Source organism: Schistocerca americana, chromosome 3 (genome assembly GCF_021461395.2).
Source record: "Schistocerca americana isolate TAMUIC-IGC-003095 chromosome 3, iqSchAmer2.1, whole genome shotgun sequence".
In the NCBI taxonomy this organism is placed as follows: domain Eukaryota; kingdom Metazoa; phylum Arthropoda; class Insecta; order Orthoptera; family Acrididae; genus Schistocerca; species Schistocerca americana.
This window is the reverse complement of record NC_060121.1, coordinates 690,071,593-690,094,786: the sequence shown is the minus strand read 5'-3', so window position 1 is coordinate 690,094,786 and position 23,194 is coordinate 690,071,593. Positions and strand designations below refer to the sequence as shown.

The following is a 23,194-nucleotide window of genomic DNA, read 5'->3' as shown; positions in this document are numbered from 1 at the left end:
GCCACTCAAAATTCACTTGCAGGCGTTTAACTATAACTCTGTCCTTTCACACTGCACAATAAGTGTGTCAGTAAACACAGTGAACAATGCTTAATCGCAAGGAATCAATACAGAGTAGCCATTTGATTTGCTCTCGACAGAGATGCTCTCCCAGTGAAGTACTGAGGAGAGACTTGTTCCTCGCTCTTTCGAGTACACGTACGAGCACGCATGCTCTCGTTACGTGTTCTCGCTCCAAGAGCGACAATGGAACCGCCTCTCCTCACCAGACGTGAAGGGGTATATCTTTTGGTCTCTTCCATTATTCCTTCAGCTCAAGGCGTCAGTAATATCGTCTGCCGATCAGCATTGCTCTTCTAAAACGGGAGAATGACGTTTCGTTTAAGGCGACCAATCCGGAAACTTGTAGCTTTGGCGTTTGGCGTTTGCTGTCTCCCTGTAAAAAATCTCTGAAACTGTGTGCTATGTGTAAAGAATGTGTAGGCTGTCCACTCCCACACAATGTAGCGGAATTTGCTTTTAAGCCGAACACAGGGTTATTACCCCCTTTTCACTCGGGCCCACGCTGTCCGCTACACGGGCGGTCACCGGCTGACATGGGCTGGGTAGTCCTCTGAAGCTCCTCGCGTTCCGCTGTGCGGCCTCTCTCCTGAACTAAAAGCCTCTGTGACCGTTGTGTCTGGAATGTATGTGTGCACGCCAGCCTCGAGTATTTCAACCACGGTGTGCTCGCTTGTCAATTGCATATCGTTTACATGAATTCATACAACACTGACTTTATCTTATCGCGTTTGGGTTCGAATGAAGCGTTTTGATGTGCGGAATATGATTGTGAATGCGGAATATGTAAGCAATGAAGGTCAGGAGACCACATCGTCTTACAACTATGAGCTGCAGTTTAGATTATATCTGGTTCTGTGTACATTTGCTGCATCATGGTGCGTGTTACAGCTTTAAAATTCTGTGAAAATGACCAGTATAACGGCGCAGGTATTTTCGTTTGTGTGGCTGCACGTAAACCCATCCACGTGTTTCTTGGAGGTGCTAGTGACAACTGTATAGTGATGATGTACTCCAACTGCTTGTTCGCCTTTCTTGAGATGCATATGTAAGTATGTTACACTGAAAGCAATGCCTGATCACTCAAAACTGCCCTGATAGAAAAGTGTCTACAGGGAATGACGTCCTGAAGATCAGCTCGTCTCCCTAACTTACGTTAGAACAACCTTGCATGTTGCGCTCCATATGGAAAGGCTGTAGCCATATTCATGACCTTAAGAGAATGCTGACTTCAGTGACTTAAGTTCACATTCTGCATAGTTTCCCTGGAACTTCACCGTAAGAAGTTTCCCTGGGTTCCAGAGCGTAAGTTCGCCTGTAGGCAGAATTTTTTCATGTTGAGGTTCAAACATAAGTCATCAAGACACAACGGTAACTTAAGTCCTCGAAAATCCACATCAAAGTTTCCGCTGTATGTCTGCAGACATCTGGCTAGATAACTTGGTACTGAATCGTTCCCAGGCGGTCAGTCCGCATTGGGTACTTCTACTATTTCTGTTGTCATTCTCGAGAATTGGGCTCTGAAGAAGAAGGTGCAGAGCTGAGTACAAGTCAGAAGTCATTAGCATAACAAGAATGTGAGTACATTTGTGCTAGTCAGCATTCTTTCACGGAATATCTGTTCAAAAGTGTCCGGCCATCCCTGTGCAGTGCGGCACAGATCACTAGATGTCGCCAGAGACGCACCTGCGAGTGTAATAATGTGGCGACTTCGATTGTGGACTAATCATTGGATGTCACCTGCGTAACAGATCTTTAGAAACTTTTAGATCCTTCTAAAACGTCCCAGTTCGACTACTCATGTCACTGAACAGGTAACGCGAAGTAACAACTACAAGTAAAGGAAGACCAGGCAGATCTCAAGTACTGACGGGCACAAACCGTCGAGCTTTGCGGAAGCGATTGTAAAAGTCGCGTTAAAGCAACGGAAAAAAGTCACTCTTCAGATCCTGTGCACTACGAGCAATCCTTCTAGCACAGTTACTGTTCGTAGTGAGTTAAACAGAATGGTTCACTATAGTTGAACAGCTCCACGTAAGCCACACATTTGTGTAGTCAGTGGTAAGTGGCGCTTGAGGCAGTGCAAGGAGCGCCACCACTGTACAGTGAAAGATGCAAAGGAAGTGATCTGGAGTGATGAATCACGCTGCACCCTATTTTTTTTTAAATTCAAGTCGTCGTGCGACTTGTAGTTAAAGACCAGTTCTTACAGGAGCTCCTGAAGTGTCTCCGCCTACAGCATGCCAGCTCGTCCAAACGTGTCTTCTCATGGCGTAGGCGTGGGTTCTGGGTAGCAGATCTGTTCAGTTCGGTTCGGTTTATACAGTTTTCAGCTTCTCAGGGCTTGGACGTTCCAGCTACTAGGTGGGTCATCGAAAGTGCTTCGTAAGAAATTGGAAAAATATTGCTTATAGCTTGGGTTGCGTATCAGGACGCAGTGTCGTTCGTTGAGATAAGTCCAAAATCCTAGCGTAGACTTGTCGCCTGAAGTAAAAAGATAGCGGATCGTGTGGCCACAGATCCAATTCACAGAGTGAGTTTTGGCGGAGGGGTAGAAAGTCTTATCGGGGTACAAAAGCATGTGGACGTCGATCTGAGCCGATGTCTGGCGAGTTAGAAACGCCAAAATTCGCCGCGCAAGTGTCCAGACGTCGAAAGCTGTGCCACAGTGGAACCGGTGGACATCCGTGTCATCCACTCCACAGTGGGTGCAGAGGGATGAATCGGCGAGATGGATGCGGTGCAGACGATCTCGGTTAACTTGTTTGCCATTCACGGTGATGTACCACGCTGATTGAACGTCTGATTCAAGAAAACGCGCATGGATCGCCTTCCATATGTGTCGCCACACGTACTGCGGATACTTACGTTCGATGGAGTTAGACGGGCGGCACTGTTGTAACAATTCGGAGACTGTTTTCGTGAGGTACAAACGTATAAGTGGTAAGGACCGGTAGATATAACTGAACTCCAGGAAAAATCGTTGGATGTAATAAAAGGGGGTTGGAATGGTCGATACCAGTACTGGAGCGGACAAGGAGTCCGGCGCAAAGTTGTGAAGCAGGAGGATAGTAAGGCTCTGCGGGCAACGATGCCAAAGTTTTAGTTGACAGCTGACGTGTAGTGCCTTGACACGAGTCGGCACGTGGATGAGTCCCACCCCGCCACGATCTCGTGGCAGTGCAAAGGATTCATACCGCACCTTGAATAACATCCCCGAGCTGACGAAGGAGCCGAAAGCCATCAACAGTCGTCGCGCCAGGAGATTTGGGACTGGTAGTACTTGAGCCACGTGTGGTATACGGGAAGCATGATACATGTTCACGTATTGCGAACGTTGGATAACGTCGAGAGCTCGTAGCCGGTGATCTGCGAGATTTGCTCTGATTATCTGTAGCAAGCGTCTACCACTGATAGTCGCTGAACGGCGCAGGTCTGCTGTGAAATCGAGTCCAAGACACCGTATGGTGGTGGCGACACTAAGGGGGGCAGCGCATCTCTCCGGCAAGCCCTCACCAATGAGAAGGACCTTGGATTTTGACACGTTGAGGCAGCTCCCCGACGCTTCGCCTTAAGTCGCCACCCATGTCAGTGCTGCTCGTACTTCATCTTCACTGCGCAGATATAGTACTATGTCGTCTGCATAGGCTGTACAACAAAATAGGTGGCCGTGCACATCCATACCTTCCAAACGTTGGCGCATGCCCTGGAGCAGGGGTTGCAAGGCGAAAGCATACAAAATCGTGGAAAGAGGGCAGACTTACCGCACAGATCGTGCGATGACCAGGGGCGGCGTTAGGCGATCATTGTACATGATTTTAGAGGTTGCACTACTCAACAGGCGGATAACCACTGTGACAATACCGCCAGGAAAACCCATATGCTGAAGAACTGTCCGTAAATAGAAGTGGTCAACACGGTCGAAAGCCTGGCTAAAGTCCAGTGAAGTCAAGTCGCCAGGGAGACGCTGATAATGCGCTAATGCTATCATGTCTCTGTAACGGCAAAGGGCCGTACGGATGTTGTTGTCGCCTCCTAGGGAAGTCTGGTCGCAGGATGTGACGTAACGTGCGACCTTCTTGAGTCGCGATGCCAGTAGCCGTGTGAATATTTTCATGTCGCTGTTGAGCAAAGTAATTGGTCGATAGTCCTGGACCCTCGATAACCCGCGCGGTTTATGTACGGGGATAATAATGCCTTCTAGAAAGGCGCTCGGTACCACTGTCATCAGTGATATCAGCTCTTGTGCGATTGCCGTCCACGTGGAAGCCAACAAATAGTGAAAACTTTTATAAAATTCGATGGGTATACCGTCAGGTCCAGGAGATCTGTTATCGGAACCCGCCTTAATAGCATCTACCACTTCATCCGTGGTTACGTCGTCTTGGAGGTCAAGCACTGCGTCCTCCGGAAGAGTGTTCGTAGTAAGCTGAGCGACTTCTGTGATCAGTGCTGCAGAATGCGGTACGGCTGCGCATAGCCCGGCAAAATGAGCGTGGAGAGTACGACCGATGCTTTGTTGGGTGTCGTGCCGCCGCCCTTCCACATCAGTGAGGACTTGGATCAGAGCTCGTCGTCGTCGTTGTCTTTCCTGAAGGAGGTGGTACATCGACGGACGTTCTTGAGGGATTCGATTAGAAGCTCGAGAACGGACTACAGTGCCTTCCAAGTGACGCGGCATGATCAAGGAGATCTGCGCCTTCGTGCGATGGACCATCGACTGCCGGGCTGGCGAGAAAGGCATCGTCTTACAGTCACGTAGTACGGTGTAGTAGAAGTGCAGGGTATTAGTTTGCCACGCCTTTAATTCCTTCCCATAACTCATCAGAGTCTCCCTGAGGGTCGGCTATGCACAGGAGAGCCACCATGATAAGGTGGAGTCATAGGCTTCTCGACGATTGTGACAGCGTGCCCACGCTTCTTCGACCTTACGGCGACAGTCTGAGGAGGTCAGGTGAGCGACGTTGAGTTTCCACAGACCACGACTATGCCACACTCTCTGTCGGGCGAGAGTGACGTCACAGAGGTACGCATCATGGTCTGAATAGGCCAAGGGCCAGACTTCCGCATGACGTGTGCCATCAGCAAGGGAGCGGGTAATGTAGATGCGATCTATGCGGCTTGACGAGTGAGAGGTGTAGAATGTATAGCCCGGTTGAATTCCGAGGAGCTTCTTCCATGTGTCAACAAGTCGTAGACGGTCGATGACCACTGAGAGAGATGTACAAGGGGAATGTCGCGGAAGTTGGTCCGCGGGCTCTTGTGTCGAGTTAAAATCCCCACCGAGTACCAAATCGTCCTGCGGACCGGTGAAGAGGGGTGTAACGCTTTCGGCAAAAAAAGTTTGTCGGTCATGACGGCGGCCAGTGCCGGACGGAGCGTAGATATTAATAATACGCACGCCGAACAGTGTGAGGGCCATACCTCGCGCAGTGGGGAGGTAGATGACGTCCTCTGCAGGGAGTCCGTCGTGTAGCAGGATGGCGACGCCGCTACCGGTGTCGGATGTGGGGGAAATATGGGCGTTGTATCCGGTGGGAACTAGAAAGTCAGCCACAAACACCTCTTGTAAGAGTGCTATATCCACATCCGCAGAGTAAATAGTGTCTCTGATGGTGGTCAGTTTATGGGGGGCACGAATGGTCGCAAGATTCATCGTGGCGATACGCTATTCCTGTGTACGGCCATCCTCAGTATTTGCAGAACGTGCGGTAGAAGTAGCCGGCAAGTGCAGACCCGCCGGTGGTCCCGCAGTGGTGATAATTACTGGCGGGGTGCCAGTACCAGTGTCGCCGAGGTGGACTCCTGTGCAGACACGCTGGCAGTCTGTTCCACTTCTTCTTCAACGTCATCGGCCCAGGAAGCTGACGACGTGGACATGTGACGGTCGCGTACTTCCGGAATGGGTGTTGTGGATTCCGCAACGAGTGGCAGGGGAACCGCCGTCATCATTCGTTAACAGCGGCGAGGATACGTCCCGAGCCGGGGGAGGAGGCGTCACAGGAGGGGCGCCTGTTGCTGCTGCATCGCGTGACTGGACGCAATGTGGGAGATCACCGTCAGACAACAGGTCGACATCTCGCGGGGCCGTCTGAGAAAGGGCGTCATCGGAAGGCGTTCGTCGTCGTTTCCTGTGTTTGCGAGGCGACCGCTGTTTTCTGATGTGGCCTTCTGAATCAGAATGTGGTCGCCCGTCGTCTGACGCCGAACCCGTCTGGACAAAGGCAGACGTCGGCACGACACCGAGGTCGACGTCCATGGTTCCAACAGGAACATCGGTTTCGGTCGGCAACACGGACGGTCCTGAAGCGAGCACTGGAGGCGACGCCGTGCTTGTGTCGTCGGCGCGTTGTGCTGCGGCGGGTGGTGTTGACGATGCTGCTGGCGCAATCGAGATTGGTACGACGGGGTCCTGTGCAACCTTGGCGTAGGTGATGGGTAAGGACGTGACCGTCGAAGCCTGGGTCTCTTCACGTAACGGCGTCTGTATTAAACGGGGGTGTAAGCATTCGGAACGTACATGTCCCTCCTGGCCACATCCTGCGCACGTTCGTGGCTGTCCATCGTTCATGACGATGGCCCTCACACCGCCAATCAGCAGGTACGATGGGACATGTTTCGTCAGCTCAATTTTTATTTGCCGGACGCCATTTAATACGGGGTAGATCGTAAATGTTTGCCACTTCTCCGCGACGTGACCTAAGACGGTGCCATATGGTTGGAAAGCGGCAATGACCACTTCCTGAGGCACCTCGAACGGGAGCTCAAACACCCACAATGTCCGGAGACCGAATCCAGCATGGGCGACTGTCACAGCACCCATATGTCCATCAGAGTGTTTAAATTTGAGTCCGGTGGCATGACGGTGAATTATGTCATTGCAAATTTCCTCCGTCGACATCTTGATGTAGACAACACTTCCAGTGATGGAAAAATGTATGCCGATTACGTCCTGGGGGTTCAAACGTAGATCCTCACGGATGAACTGTTCGACTTCGAAAGCTCTGGGTCGTGGATGTTCGGCCTGAAACGTTACTTTGATAGTTGCACGGCGGTACGCGTGCGCCACGGTGTACTTTAGTACTGGACTCGATAGACACAAACACCGCGACGCGGAAGTAAACACCACCGAGAGCGGAGCGTCGGACGGCGCGCGGAGCAGCTCCGCACGCTAGCACGGCTGCGAGCCGACAGTGACCTCTGGCACTCCGATGGAATAATTTGGGTTTACCATACGATATTACAGTGCCTGTGTTATTCTGATTACAATGCCAAGCTCCTTTAGATATGCAAGCATGTCCAGAGCAACAGGCACTACGGCGACTACAACCATTATGAAATACATTACATCCATTCGCAACTACGGACAAGGACTACCATCAGCTGTAGAATGCAATGATGACAGTGAAAATTTGTGCCAGACCGGGACTCGAACTCAGATTTTCCTCTTATAGCGTGCGGTCGCCTTTCCATTTGGCTATCCGTGCACGACTCACGACCAGACCCAAACTTCCATATGTCGTGAACCATGCGTCTAAGACCTGTACTCATACATCCAGACATCCGGCTCGCGATAAGCGGGAAATTCTGGTTCAAGTCCCAGTCCCTCTCAAATTTTCATTGGCGTCATGCCAGTCTACAGCTGAGGGTTGTCCTTGTTCGCAATTGCAAATGCATTTAATACAGTTTGTGTTAGGCGAATACCTGGAGAACATCACCTGTCATTACGAGGGGTGTTTGAAAAGTCCGTGCAAAATCCGAGAAATGGCACCACCGGCGCGTATCAAGGTCATGTTTAGTTAGTGGCATCTTTGGAAAGAACGCACACCAAGTTTCAGCCATATTGGTCTGTTTCTTTGTATTTGACATTCGTGTGAATCAAGAAAATCCAGTGATTGTCAAAAAATGGACGAAAATAATTTTGTGTCGTGATTAAACATTACTTTATGAAAGGCAAAACGCCTCATGAGACTAAAGAGAAGCTTGATAAACATTACAGTGACTCTGAACCTTTGATTATACCAGTTTACAAGTGGTTTTAAAATTTTCGGAGTGGCCATATGGGCACCAGTGATACTGAACGTTCTGGATGTCCTGTGGAAGTTACGACTCCAGAAATCATTGGTAAAATCCATGATATGGTGATGCATGACAGAAGAGTTAAGGTGCGTGAGATTGCTCGTGCTGTGGGCATCTCGGATGAATGGGTACATAATAGTTTGCATACACAATGGAACATGAGAAAACTATCCGCAAGATGGGTTCTGCGATTTCTCACGCTTGACCAAAAACAGAATCGTGTGAAGTGTTGCAAGGATGGTTTTCAGGTGTTCGGTTGGAAAGGTTAAGGCGAGTGTCTTTTGGGATTCCCAAGGGATAATCCTCATCGACTATCTGGAAAAGGGTAAAACTATTACAAGTGCATATTATTCATCGTTATTAGACTGTTTGAAAACCGAGCTGCAAGAAAAACGTCGGTGACTGGAACGCAAAAGAGTCCTTTTCCATCACGACACTGCACCAGCACACACATCAGCAGTTCAGGTCGCAAAATTAATGGAAATAGGATTTCAATTCGTTTCACATCCCCCCTATTCTCCAGACTTGACTTCCTTGGATGACTATTTGTTGCCCAATTTGAAGAAATGGCTGGCAGGACAAAGATTTTATTCAAGCGAGGAGGTGTTTGCAGCAACTAATAGCTATTTTGCAAACTTGGACAATTCCTATTATTCGGAAGGGATCAACAAATTAGAACAGCTTTGGACGACGTTTATAAGTCTAAAAGGAGACCATGTCGAAAAATAAAAAAAGGTTTACCCCAAACATGTAAATAGTTTTTATTTTTGCACCGACTTTTCAAACGCCCCTCGTATATGTGTCGCCAGTAGTGAAGTACGGAGGAGATGGCGCTATGGTGTGGGGCTATTTTTCGTGCTTTCGTTGTAGTCTCGTTATTGCGGTTAAGGATATCAATACATTTTATGCCACTGTGTACTGCTTGCACTAGAGGAGCGGTTCGGAGACTATGATTGTATCAGAATGACAGTGTACAGTGTCATAAAGAAAATGTGCGGCAATAGTTTGTGGGCAATGAAAATTTTGAAAAGGACTGGCTTGCTCAGAGTACCAACCCGAGCTCAATGGAACATCTCTGGGACGAGTTAGAACGTCGACTCCTGTAAGATCACGTTTACGAGCCCACGCTTTGCGACTGAGTGTTTATTTGCTCGGAGTATATGATTCGAAAATGTCTGAAATTTGATGGAATATAAGTATTCCGTGCTATACTCAATTCACCTCATTGCTCATCACGAAGTTATAAAACATGAAATCATTAGAGGTGAATCCTCGTTCTTTATCTCAAGTGTGATTGATCTCTTTTGCGTTCACTACCCAGTGCCTACTTCTGAGGAGAAGCTACAAATGGTTCAAATGGCTCTGAGCACTAGGGGACAACATCTGCGGTCATCAGTCCCCTAGACTTAGAACTACTTAAACCTAACTAACCTAAGGACACAACACACATCCATGCCCGAGGCAGAATTCGAACCTGCGACCTCAGCAGCAGCGCGGTTCCGGACTCAAGCGCCTAGAACCGCTCGGTCACAACGGCCGGCGGAGAAGGTACGATTGTGTAATATTCTAGGTTAAATAAAAATGTTAACATAAGTACGTGTGTGTTATCTTAACTAGTACCTCAATCCTGATTTATGAAATATTTTATGAACATTCTGTAAAAGGTCAATACTGATCATCCATTGTATGGATTATTTGGGATTAATAGTGTATTGTCTATTGGTATCGTATCTGGTGGTAGGTAACATTCCATGATTAATAATTATTATTTCATTTAGCGACGTTAGAATCTGTACTTTCGTAAGGACTCCAATTCCCAGATTGATTTAAACATTGATATCATTTGCATTAATAGTAAACTTTAATGAAAATCTATTACACCAGATAGCACGAATAAAGTATAGTACTGTATATCTCGTATTCGTTTAACACTCTCACTACCTGCCCCAGTACATGTCTATATCCACAGAATCAAGGCAATTTGAGCTATTTTTTAAAATTCATGTCTTGGAAAATATCAAACACATAAGTACAAAATTAACACTATTTTAAACCCATTTTGTCTTCTTTAATATACATCGTTGAACAATATATGTCTGGTATAACATGGAAAAATTTTGTTATTACACATGACACTGTTTCAGTAAAATTTAAAAAGCCATACATTCATATAGGTTGAGTACATGAGTTCTTAAATACTTAATGATCAGTGCTGAACATCGTATTTCATTACAATAGCACTTTCTACTTTGATTTATACTGCATTTTCGTATTAAATATTTTAAAACAGGGTTCCATACACAAAGCCACACAGCACTGTTCGCGCAGATAACGTGACTCCTTCCGTAATGTTTTCCCACTTTCTTTGATTTTGAAGAACAAACATAACGTACACAGGAGGCATATTTTTTGCTTTTGGGTGGTAGATGATGCAGGAAATGTCGCTGTGTCAGTCAGTTTACAGGTCCGTTTCGATTATGTGGAACTGTTGTCAAGATTGGTAATGAAATCAGTTATTGCCATTTTCTTAGTCTAAAATGAACTGCATAACCAAAATGCGTTTGATACTCCTAGTAACAGCAAGTGAAGAAACTGTTTCGCAACCGTTTTATAGTTCTGTGCCTGAACACACTATACTGAAGTCGCCTTCAAAGACTCCTTTGTCGTCCAAATCACGTTCACTACCTACAGCATCGACAATGTCTCCAAAATTCAGAAAATCCACAATTTCTTTATCAGATAAACTAAGACGTGCCATTTCCCTTACACAGAATACCAATAATGTGCTCTATCTACTGGCGAAAACAGTGACTCATAACGAACGAAATGCCTTTGATCAGACAGTGCATATGGCAGGAGGGTCAGCGTTACTTCAAACTGTCACTAAATAACAGTCAAAAGCTGTGGAAATTTTGGCAAGAACTAGTATACGATGTCGATGTGCACGGATGCAACATGACCATGCGAGAGTGTTCGAGCAAAGTAGACTCATGATTCATCAGGAAATCGATTGAAGCAACGTTACATTTTTGCTCGCACAGGGCATATGCTACGAGAATGATTTTTATTAGGGACCAGTGAATTTCATATGGTCCCAGTTAACCATTCTTGGCTTTACTCTGGAGCGCTGGAGCCAGAGTGGATCTTGTCTTGCCACGATGCATCGGTGCCATCTGCTGCAGGATGAACCGGAACCATTAAGTCAGTTTCCATTGTGCGGAATGCAATGATGTTTCAGAGCACCATGGTTAAGTGAAAGACTTCAGTGGCGTGCAGATTGGCAAAATTTAGCGTTGAAATTCTGCTTCTGCTTTAACCTATTCTTCAGTGACGACAGAGTACACGGAAGACGTTACGATGGTGACCACTATGTAGCAGCCTGCGTATCACTATTCAGCGAGCAAACACCAAGTATGACGATATACAGCATCACTGAAAAAATTGGACGATGCTGACTTCTGCATTTTTAGAGCAACCTGAATAATAAGTGGCCCGTCACTGAGGCTTCAGAGCCCACATTCCTTCTTCCGTATGTCCCCTTTTGCGGCAGGACACTGACGAAGAATGTAAAAGCATTCTTCAATGAACAACCGGTGCCACTGTTTCCTTGTCCCATGACATGTCGTCCATCTCACTATGAAGCTGCTCCATAGATGATCTGTGCTATCTTTACAAACTGACATTGGTTCCTCATTGCTGTACTGTTATCTTAAAGCTATCTAAAGATTGTTGAATAACCTATATACACCAGTGACATTAAGGTTATGTTCTTTATCTTAAAAATGTATGTATGTAATCCGGAAGTGAGTTAGATTGACGACTGAAAAAGTTACCAGTGATCAGTGGACGCTTCTCAAGATGCGATGCAGTCTTACGGTGGTAAATGCGCTTTATAAATCTTCGTGTATGTTAGCAAAGTGTGTCCCTTTTAGTACCTTCAAGTGCAGGGTGAGGTAGCCTAGACAAGGTACCTGAGGTTCGAGTGCCTAACCGGCACAAAGTTTCAATTTTCTTGCTTGAGATTCAAAGATTCATGCAGGAAGCAGATCAGTTGTTTTCACGGAAAGATGGATGCTTTGAACTCAGGATGTGTTTGAAGAATGGTGAACCGTCTGAATTTGTCATCCTGTAGGTTCTACGTAGCAAACTGTAGAGTGCAAGGCATCGTCGCTACTTGACATCAGATTACGCTGCTCCGAACAAGAACTGATGTTATTACCATTAACGGCATTAAAATAAAGTTTTGTAAAAATATTTTTTCAAAATATTTGCAGCAAATTATTACATATTAAGAGATACACAATTTCAGGATCCCTATTATTAAAATAAATGCATTAATTCTTATATCCGATAGCAGTTAGTGCTTCTGATTATTACTGGACGAGTGCTGAGTTTTGGAAATCATGATTTAAGGGGTTCTTCGGAAATATTTGTTTTGTAATGGTCACATAAACATCCATGGTGGATGCAGAATAGCCGACCATTTTCTCACAGTGGTATTTTCTAAAACAAATAATGCCGCAGCGTAGAAAAGTCCTGGCGTAACCATATACCCGCTGTTTAAGATGTTCCCGCCAGTAAATGTCTGATTTATGTGGAAATGGAGACAAAAGCGTTAACGCAACATGTTGTTAGGTGCATGCTGCAAACTCATCTGGTGGACTTATGCGACGTCAATATTCCTAACATCGGAGAAGGAAACATATTTTATAGGTTCAAATGGTTCAAATGGCTCTGAGCACTATGGGACTTAACTTCTGAGGTCATCAGTCCCCTAGAACTTAGAACTACTTAAACCTAAGGACACCACACACATCCATGCCCGAAGCAGGATTCGAACCTGCGACCGTAGCGGTCGCGCGGTTCCAGACTGTAGCGCCTAGAGCCGCTCGGCCACTGCGGCCGGCTGTAGTTTATAGAAGAACAAAAATAAGTTTCGTTAAGGAAGTAAAATAGTTTACAAAAATTACCTAGCTTATTTCCAGTAGACAATAGAACTAACTGCAGAACGAAGTGAAACTAACGTATGGATCAGTATAGTCGGTCATCTACTGCCATTTAACAATAACAACAGCGCCGTAGGTGGGTTCTTAGTACCATTTTTTTTTTCAAGTGAGGGCGTATGTACCTCTGTTCAGTTGTAAGGAAGCCATACGCTACATCTCCACATGGAATGTTTAACCGACTGACAGGAACATGTCCCCAGGAGTGGGACCGACTTGTTGGTTGCGAAACTGTTCTTCATTTGCTCTTACTAGGAGTATCAAATGCATTTTGGTTACGCAGTTCATTTCAGACCAGGAAAATGACAGTAACAGATTTCATTACCAATCTTGCCAACAGATCCCAATAGACTGACACAGTGACATTTCCTGCAACATCTACCACCCATAAGCAAAAAATATGCCTCCTGTGTATGTTGTGTTTGTTCCTCAAAATCAAAGAAAGTGGGAAAGCATTTCGGAAGGAGTCACTTTATCAGCGCGAACAGTGCTGTGTGGCGTTGTGTATGGAACCCTGCTTTGAAATATTTAATACGAAAATGCAGTATAAATCAAAGTAGAGAGTGCTATTGTAATTATCTGGCTGGTATGCTCTAGGTTGTGGCTTTGAATCCCGTCGTGTGCTATTATTTTCTTTTACATCTTTGTCGAAACAACTGAATTCTTCAATTGTTTCAATTAATTCGTTTAAATGTATAGGCTTTCATTTCTAATCCTCTGCCGCGTCACTTTTAACTATCCAAATTTTTATATGTTTCCATTTTTTTCTTCCTTTTATTCTCTCTTCATTTGGAATCTTTGTCCATCAGAGTTTAATTATGCTTATACCTACTTCGATTTAATTTGTCCTTCTCGGTTATTTTATGTTTGTCTGTTTTGCAATAGTCATCCCTATTACTCATTTTGCTTGACTTTCTATTTATAAAATATTCTTTCATTTAAATTGTCATTTGCTTACTTCATAAAAGGTTCGACAAGAATTTTTGTTTTAAAGGTTTATATGACGATTAGCAATCCAGAAAATATACATCTTGTGATGAAAAATAAACTTCGAACTGTATTGCACAGGCAATACCAATAAATTATTTCCTCGTTCGTTTTTAGCCGGTATATCGGTATTTTCAAACGTTCATAAATCACGTTAAATTAACAAAAATAGTGGAATCATATGGACGAGGGTTCCAAATGGATAAAAGAAAGAAAAGAAGAAAAAACGCGAGCAAATAAAACACTAATACGATGACTAAAACGACACAGCAAAGTATTATAAAAGCATATATATATTTAAACCAATTACTTATATCAAAACAATGATCGCAGTCATTTCATAAAATGTAAGAAATAACACCTGATGGAATTCGAACCCACGAACTGCAGCCTACCACCTTATCTGTTACGCTACGGCGTCAAAAAATAGCACATGATAGGACTCGAGCCCATATACTAAAAGATCAACTTAATCGTTGTGCTGCAGTATCATTTTAACAAAGTTATTTTCGCAGCCGATTACTTAAAAACGAGGGCCCACCATGTTGATTGGTCTCAGGCTGTGAGACGTGGTTACCTAAACTACACCATTACGTAGTTGTACACGAAATGTATTCGCAGCTGCGAATATGGACTACCATGAGTTGTAGAATGGAATGACAACAAGGAAAAGTTGTGCCGGACCGGCATTTGCCGCATATCGGGAGCGGTCGCCTTCGCATTTGGCTATCCGAGCACGATTCACTGCCGGACCACTCATGCATACGTTATGTGTATTCATGTACAGGGGAGACATGTTAACTGAAAGTCGCTTGCCCGGTGTCGACGGGAGGATTCTAAATTGCAGACCTGTCCCAAGGAACTTGCATCAGATTACTGAACACCACAGGCTCGCGTCAGACGGGTAAGCCGGGTACGAGTCCCGATCCGGCACAAATTTGCATTGTCATCATTCCATTGTGCATCTGATGGTTGTTCGTACTCGCAATTGTAAATACATGTCATGTATTTCATAATGGCTGCAGTTGCCGCAGTGAGTCTGCCTTCGGACATGCGTGCTTGTCCGAAGAAACTTTGCACTGTAGTTCCGAACAGCACAGCCACTGAAATTTCACAGTTATCCGCCAACAACGGGCAAGCGACTCTCAGTTAAAATGTCTCCCCTGTACAGGAACATGTACCGTGGATGTACGAGTGCAAATTGTAGAGACATTGTTTGGGTCTGGCCGTGAGGCATGCTCGGATTAACAACGCAGGGCGACCGCGCGCGATAGGCGGGAAATCCGGTTTCTAGTCCCAGTCTAGCATAGATTTCCACTGTCGTCTTTCCATTATACAGCTGATCGGTCCATATTCGCAACAGTGAATACATTTGGTGTTTTTAAGTTTAAGTCGATTTCCTCCGAAAGCTTTTTTTAAATAGTGATTTTTTTTACCATCGCTACTGTTAAATGTTGTTCCCAGTCCTAATTAACGTACACAAATGAAAGCGTTTCGATCATTACAGTACATAGCCTCTTCGTGAAATAACTCACCTCTGGAAAGAGGCGACAGCATGTGGTAGTGCACGCTCGCGCCTCCCGCGCTCTGTCCGAAGATGGTCACGTTGCCGGGGTCGCCGCCAAACGCCGCGATGTTGTCCTTGACCCACCTCAGGGCTGCCACCTGGTCCTTTAGGGCGTAGTTCCCTGGAGAGGCCTCGTCCTCCGTGCTCAAGAGACCTTCAAATCGTACAGTGGTTCACACAGCACATAGACCACTATATACGACACACTATGAGTACGTTCACATGCATTGTGTAACACAACCAGTATACAGGGTCACAATTATTGAACTGTATGAAATAAAATCGTCTTAACTTCTGTACGGTGTGTATTAGGGCGTTCAAACTGTAGCCTTGCCATCAGGGCATTATGGGGATTAGTGTGTCATGTGTGGTTTGTTTTAGCGACGACGCTCACTTTCATTTGGGTGGGCTCGTCAATAAGCAAAATTGGTGCATTTGGGAACTGAGAATCCGCATTTTGCGACGATTGAGAAGTCTCTTCACCTTCAAGCAGGTGAATGTGTGGTGTGCAGTGTCCAGTCACGGAATAATCGGTGCTATATTCCTTGATGGCACGGTGAATACCGAAAGGTACGTGAAGATTCTGGAAGATGATTTCATCTCCATTATCCAAAGTTACCCTGATTTCGACAATATGTGGTTCATTCAAGACGGAGCTCGACCCAATCGAAGCAGGAGAGTGTTTCATGTGCTGGAGGAGCACTTTGGGGACCGCATTCTGGCTATGGGGTACCCAGAGGTCACTGGCATGGGCCTCGATTCGCCCTGGATCTGGTCACATGTGACTCCTTTTCGCGGGGTTGTATCAAGGACAAAGTGTACAGCAGTAACCCCAAAACCATTGCTGAGCTGAAAACAGCCATTCAGGAAGTCATCGAAAGCGTCGACGTTCCGACACTCCAGCTGGTCATGCAGGGTTTCGCCATTCGTCTGCGCCACATCATCGACAATGATGGTAGGCATACCGAACATGTCATAACCTAAATCCGAATATCTGTAGTGACGTTTACAAAGTTTGCATCTATCTCATCCACATAAACCGAATTTTCATTTGAAAGATGTTCTCAAAAGCCAAACTCTTTTATACCAATAAATTCTTATATTTAGAGCAATATTCATTAAATTAGATTACTTAGTTCATCAAAATATTTTTTTTTTATTTCGATAATGGAGCAACGAAACTCAGAACAAAATGAAACACGTAGTGAGATGCAGAAATCATTCAAAAAGTAGCGAGTATCTTGTGAGATGTGTGGGCGTTCTTCAGGATCGGTCTTTTGTTGCTATTACAAAGCATTTGTAGATTTTTCATGATAGCTTCAATTCCTATAGTATTGTTTCATTAAAACATATCTTTCAATTCCAAAGCCATTTCTGCAATACGTCTGACCTGTAAAATCTGATGAGGCTACATGCTCAAGTGACACTTCCGACTACAGTTAACTGACTGTGTATTCAGGTTCTCAAATTGGAATTTCTGTGTATAATCTGTTGCATGACGAACAGTAATAGTTTAACGCTGTTCCTCATTAAAAGTAAACTATGGATTAACATCCATGTGAGAGTCTGCTGCATCCTGACTATGCATAACGTAATTACTGTGAGCAGTTATCTAAAACCTGGAAAAATGTAAGCATATAACCAGTGCCACTCTTGAGAGTACAATGGCTGTTGAATTGAGCGCTTAATATTCAGAAAAATTTTCAAAGCTTTTTAATTTCTCTGATAATTTTTATTATTATTGTGACCGTGTTTTGAAAATATACAAATAGTGTCCGTGGTGATACAGATTTTTGTGCTGTACCGCTTAAGGCTTTGCCGTCTACAGATACACTGTAAAAAACAAAAAAACTAATAAAAGGCGATGCACCACGCTGCAGTTATCCGGATGGGATGGAAATCGGGAAGGGCGATGTATATATACAGACAAAAAATGGTTACAGTTTCAGAAAAATTAGGTAATTTATTCAAGGTAAAGAGTTCCACTTATGTCTTTAGGATTGTTCGGTACATAGGAGAGTGCAGATTTAATTTTCTGTACATACGGTGCCAGTCATGTTAGAGCGATTAGTGATTATTAAGTCCATGCTCCTGTTACGACATTTCGGCTGTTCCTGAATGTGGTGTGTTGTTTACTCAGTGTAGTTGTTCCATATTAAACAGTGAACTGCCATGTTATTGTACCTGTTGCCAGATCACGTGAGCATGTAAGATTGAAACAAACCTTTGGCATATCTTCTGCTAGAGCGCTCTTGTCTAGATATTGTTTTCTTTTGGAGTAATTATTTTCGAAGTCTTACTTCTGCTGGTTAATATTGTTGCTATAAACCCATTCTGTGTGTAAGGTCTAAATTATTTTGAGAACTTGTGAATGTTTCTTGTGATTTTGCTATATTTTCAGGCAGCTTAGATACTGGTTGAATCTATCAATATTCTACAAACATTGTTGGTTAATTATAACAGTCTTTTTGGCGAGACTGTGTGTGCCATTATTTAATGTAAGCTTTCATGTAAAAGGTATCACGGTTATAGCAAGCTTGTACATGGCGTTGTGGCGTAACTATGAAAGGTGTCTGTTAATAATCGCACTAGCGTCATGTATCTAACCCATTGATTACAGGAGAGCTCTTTTTCGTTTCTTTTACGATGGAAAGTTGATCCTGTTTGATATTTCCCTGCTATATGGGTAGTACTGAAGTCTATACTTCTCGCCATTGGAGCCGGTAACTCCGCCGATGAAAGGCAAGGGTGCGGTCGTGCCAAGTGAGCACATAGAATTTGAAAGGAAGAAGGAGAGACAGTTGTTAGGAGTTAGTCATTTGTAAGATGTGGTCAGTCCTAGGTCGTGTCCCCATGTAATGCAGTGATGTTACAGTGAGTTAGTCGCCGCTGAGCAGTTTTACGCATGCAGTACCTGTTATTGCGAGTTTATGCGGCAGACAGGGCTGAGCCGCATGAAGCGTTTGGAAAGTTCTTTTCGATCAGACAAGCTGTGGTCTGCTATTTCTGCTGCCACTTAGTTGAGCAGGAGTGCATAATACTGGAATTGGTACTGGGAGAGCGAACTACATTTTTGAACTGACTACGACAAGCACATGCCGCTACACTCTCTTCAACCTACTCAACGATACAAGATAAGGTGTTATATTTTTACTCGTGCTTTGGTATGTTATGCAGAGGCCGTGTGACTGATTAGGTTTTCCTGTAAACCGTGCACCAGAGTGACGATTAGTCTGGGATCAGAATACAGCATTTTGTTTACGGTCGCGTTCCATGCTTACTCAGCGATCGGGAGTTAGTAAGTCGTTGTATCATTCAGCAAAGAGGTTGGTAATGTTTATGCTTTTTTTTGTATTGCCATTTCAAGAATCGAGCAGAACGTGACTTTATTAAGTGTAGCAGATGGTTAGTGTCGTTTTAATCTACGAGAAGGATTGTCATAGTGATTACTCTTAACAAAGTAGAAGTTTACTGGTATTTGAAATTTCCATTTTCATTATATTAGTCAGACTAATTTTCCCATCTGATACCGTTCTGAAGTAGGAAAAAACATTTATCGAATAATCCTAGTTCATATTTTTATTTTATTTTTGTCTAAGTAAGATGTTTATGAGAAGTCACTATTGTGTAATAAGCTTAGTTTTGTAAATGTATGGTAAGTTACGCAGCAGAAAGACGAAACTGAGCCTGCCTAGCTCCTATGTTCTTTTTTCCCAGGTGGTGTCACATTATCAGTGCCTGTTTGAGTAAACGTATCTAAGACTGTTTATTTATCTCGTAGGAACTGCCTGTTAGTGGCATAGAGAGGTTGATTATTGGATGAGACACACGAGAGCATCTTCAAAGTATGACAGATTCTACCTTTGCGCAGTATAAGTACGGTGTCTGAAAGTGCTTGGATATAGTCAGATGTGTATCGATACGATTACTGGAAGAGTACACTTGGCTGTTAACATACGTCGTACAGGTTGTAATATTTTGTTTGGAGTCTGTTATGCATTTTAGAATTTTCTTTATTAATAGTATTCGTCTTTGGGTGGCTGGACTCTCTAAGTTCATTTTTTATAACATTTAGTGAGCATCCTTGGAATATGCTATATATTTTGGAAATTTTTCGTGTCTACTGTAATGCCTTGGAATTTTTAACTAATTCGTAGGCTGTCTGTTATTACTACTGAATGTTGCAATTTTAAAAACAATGCCATTTTTAAAATTGCGGAAATTCAGTGTGTAACTGTATTTGATTTTTGGTTAATTTAAAATTCTGAAGAATATTTACCACTCACCGCTCAACCCAGTTTTACCACTCACTGTACCACACATTTCTGAAATAATACACGGATATATATTTCCATATATTTTCAAATACCGAATGAGCTATTGTATTGATTTTTAATAAAAAATACTTTACTCCGATTACTTACACGTAACAAAGTACAATAAGCTGGAAAGTATTTAATTTCATATTGACTGATAATGCTAAAACTAGTGAATCACCGAGTTCAGCTGACACCAGATGAAACAGCATTGATGGTTGTCTAAGCAAAGATGACAATCAACAACTAAATTACATAGACTTCTGGTGGCGATTATGACGTGAAGCATTCTTCCTCTCACGCGCTAGCCCATCTCGAAATGGACGAACCTTCATACCATTACTGTATTAACGATATTCCAATCAAAAGGAGTTAAAAATCTAAGGACGTCGTAATGAACACTATCAGCACACAGACAACGTATAATTCAAATACAATATCATTCGTAACAATGTCACATTCACTACGTGTAATATTATTTCGATCCAGGCATGGTTATCAACGGATTTGGTATGTTTAATTTAAGAAGTGGCCGTATGCCCTTCTTGTCGCCATCCCGTTATCCCCAGCGGCAGAATATGTGTATCACAACTGACTTTGTGTAGTGTTATTGATATGAAAGTGAGCGAACTTTTAAAAATTATTGTGAATCGTGTAGTTAAGGCGGACCTTGGGTGCCAACCCGGTATTCACGAGTTGGAGGTGGGATACCGCTGAAAATCACATCCAGACTGGCCAGCGCGTGGCCGCCCGGATTCGATTCGGGGCCAACGGCCACCGTACTTCCCCGTCCCGGATGCGACGCCTTAACACACCTGGCTATCAGGCCAATTAGATACAAAATTACAGAAACCACAATAACTATGCTTTGCCAGAACAGCTCATAGGCTCGACTACGGGAATGCTGAACTATAGACCATGAGGCAGTTTGCAGTCTTAATTGTGCAAGGCGCTATGCGCTAGCTTGCTGTACATAGAGGTGGTCCAGACCTGGATGGAACCCGAGTGGCATATTAACGTCCGTGGGCTGGTACACTGATCAACCTGAATGTGGTTTTTAGATGGTTTCTCATGATTGTTTATGCAAACGCTGGACTGTTGCCCAACTTCTGCATCAGACAATACGGCACACCAACTGTTAAAATACAATTACACACAGAATATGGTTTACACTATTCGCAGACAGATGGGGCACACTACCTCCCTCCCTTCTGTTACCTTGGCGAATCTGGCACCAAGAAGGGCATCAGGCTACAAAGATTAAAAAATAAAATTTGCGGAATTCTGTAAAAGCGGACCCCGTGCTAGACACGATAAATTCTAGGGGGGAAGAAGAGGATGAAGGCTCTGAAGCAATATATCCAGCGACGTGGGGTACCGTTAACAAGATGCACTTAAATATCAGCATAAAAATGATTTACGCAAAGCTGTTTTGCGTGGGTTCTCTCTTGAACCTACTTACCCAGTGGGCCGAGCCGGTAATTAATAGCAACCATCACAACATCGTGGTCGAGAATAAAATTGGGTTCAACCCAGTTGGCGCCTCCTGAGATCCAGCCGCCTCCGTGGATCCAGAACATCACTGGCAGCCGCCTGCTTGGATTCACCTGAAAACACAGATAATGCTAATACTGAATTTTCTATCAGAGCCATTACGACGGTACAGTGGTATGTTGATACGAAAACAGGCATATAATGTATCTCAAATGTTTGTGTCCTGAAGCTCTTACGTCGGATTGTACTAACGTATAGCACATTTTGCCTAATTTGCTTTATTTTTCGTGGACCTACGAAATAAGCGCGCATCAGCCAACGGAAAAGAATCACTTAGACCTCCATCATTGTAACATCGCAAAGAATTGTTACATCAAGTGTCATGAAGAAATGAAAACTCCCTTGTTGCACACAATAAGTGATTGGTCGAAATATAGAAGCTCCTAAGAGACGTTTCGCTCAACAAAATTTAATTCTCAGATTTGAAAATCGGGTTGATCGACACTACCGTTTCATGATGACATCGCAAGCTAAAGATGAAGAGAAGTATGTGAGGATATGGAACGGGTAATTCAGTATCGTAAAGGGAGATGAAAGTGCAATAGTCAAGGTGGCCTGGAATGCCCTTTTAAGGGAAGGAGCAGAAGAAAGGGTTACGGGAGAATATGGGCTTGGTAGTGGAATGAGAGAAAAGAAAGACTAATTGAATTCTGAAATAAATTTCAGCTAGTAACAGTGAAAACTCTGCTTAAGAGGAGGAGATATACTTGGAAAAAGCCGGAAGATACGAAAAGATTTCAGTTAGGTTACATGACGGTCAGGCAGAGATTCCGAAATCAGATGCAGGATTGTAAGGCCTACCCGGAGCAGAAATAGACTCGGACCACAATTTAGTTGTAATAAAGAGTAGAATGAAGTTTAAGAGACAATGCGCAAGGAAGTGGGTTACGGAAGTACTGTGGAATACAGACATACGCCTCAAGTTCTCTACACTTTAGCTGCTGCAGTGAAGAATAACTCAGCAGGCAGTTCAGCTGAACAGAAACGGACATTTCTAAGAAGGGCTATCACAGAAGTTGGAAAGAGAACCATAGGTACAGCCAAGGTCACTGCGAGGAACCCACGGATAACTGGAGAAATATTTCTGTCGATCGATGAAAGAAGCAAGTACAAAAATGACCACGAAAGATGTGAAGATACCGAAAAAGAAATGACTGTCGGAAGGACTGACTCAGCATATAGAATGGTCAAAGCAATCTTCCGTGAAATTAATTGCAGAGGTGGTAACATTAAGCGTGCAAAGGGAATTCTGCAGTTAAGCGCAGACGATAGAGGAGAAAGGGGGAGGGAGTACATTAAAGGGCTGTGTGAGGGTGAAGTCTTGTCTGATAAAGTGACAGAAGAAGAAGAGCTAGTCCATATAGAAACGATAGGGGATCAAATATTACAACCAGAATTAAGAAGAGCTTTGGCAGCCTTCTAATCAAATAAGGCGTAAGTGACAGACAACATTCCATCCGAATTTTTAAAATTACTGTGGGAAGTGACAACAAAACGACTACTCACGTTTATGTGTACAGTGCATGAGTCTGGAAGCATACCATTAGACTTTCGGAAAAATATCATCCACACAATTCCGAAGGCTGCAAGAGCTGACAAATGCGAGAATTATCGCAAAATTAGCTTAG

At 44.0% G+C, this 23,194-nt stretch overlaps 1 protein-coding gene across 1 annotated transcript in view; it reads right to left on the bottom strand.

Annotated features, from left to right (window-relative positions):
• The window catches only part of LOC124605468 (venom carboxylesterase-6-like), a 165,630-nt gene that overhangs the window by 92,483 nt on the left and 49,953 nt on the right, over positions 1-23,194 (bottom strand). The window contains exons 3-4 of the mRNA XM_047137169.1: positions 21,475-21,619; positions 15,665-15,850 (exon numbers count right to left, since the gene is read on the bottom strand). Of these exons, the coding sequence (XP_046993125.1) occupies positions 15,665-15,850; positions 21,475-21,619 (331 nt within the window). The remainder of the gene's footprint in view (positions 1-15,664; positions 15,851-21,474; positions 21,620-23,194) is intronic.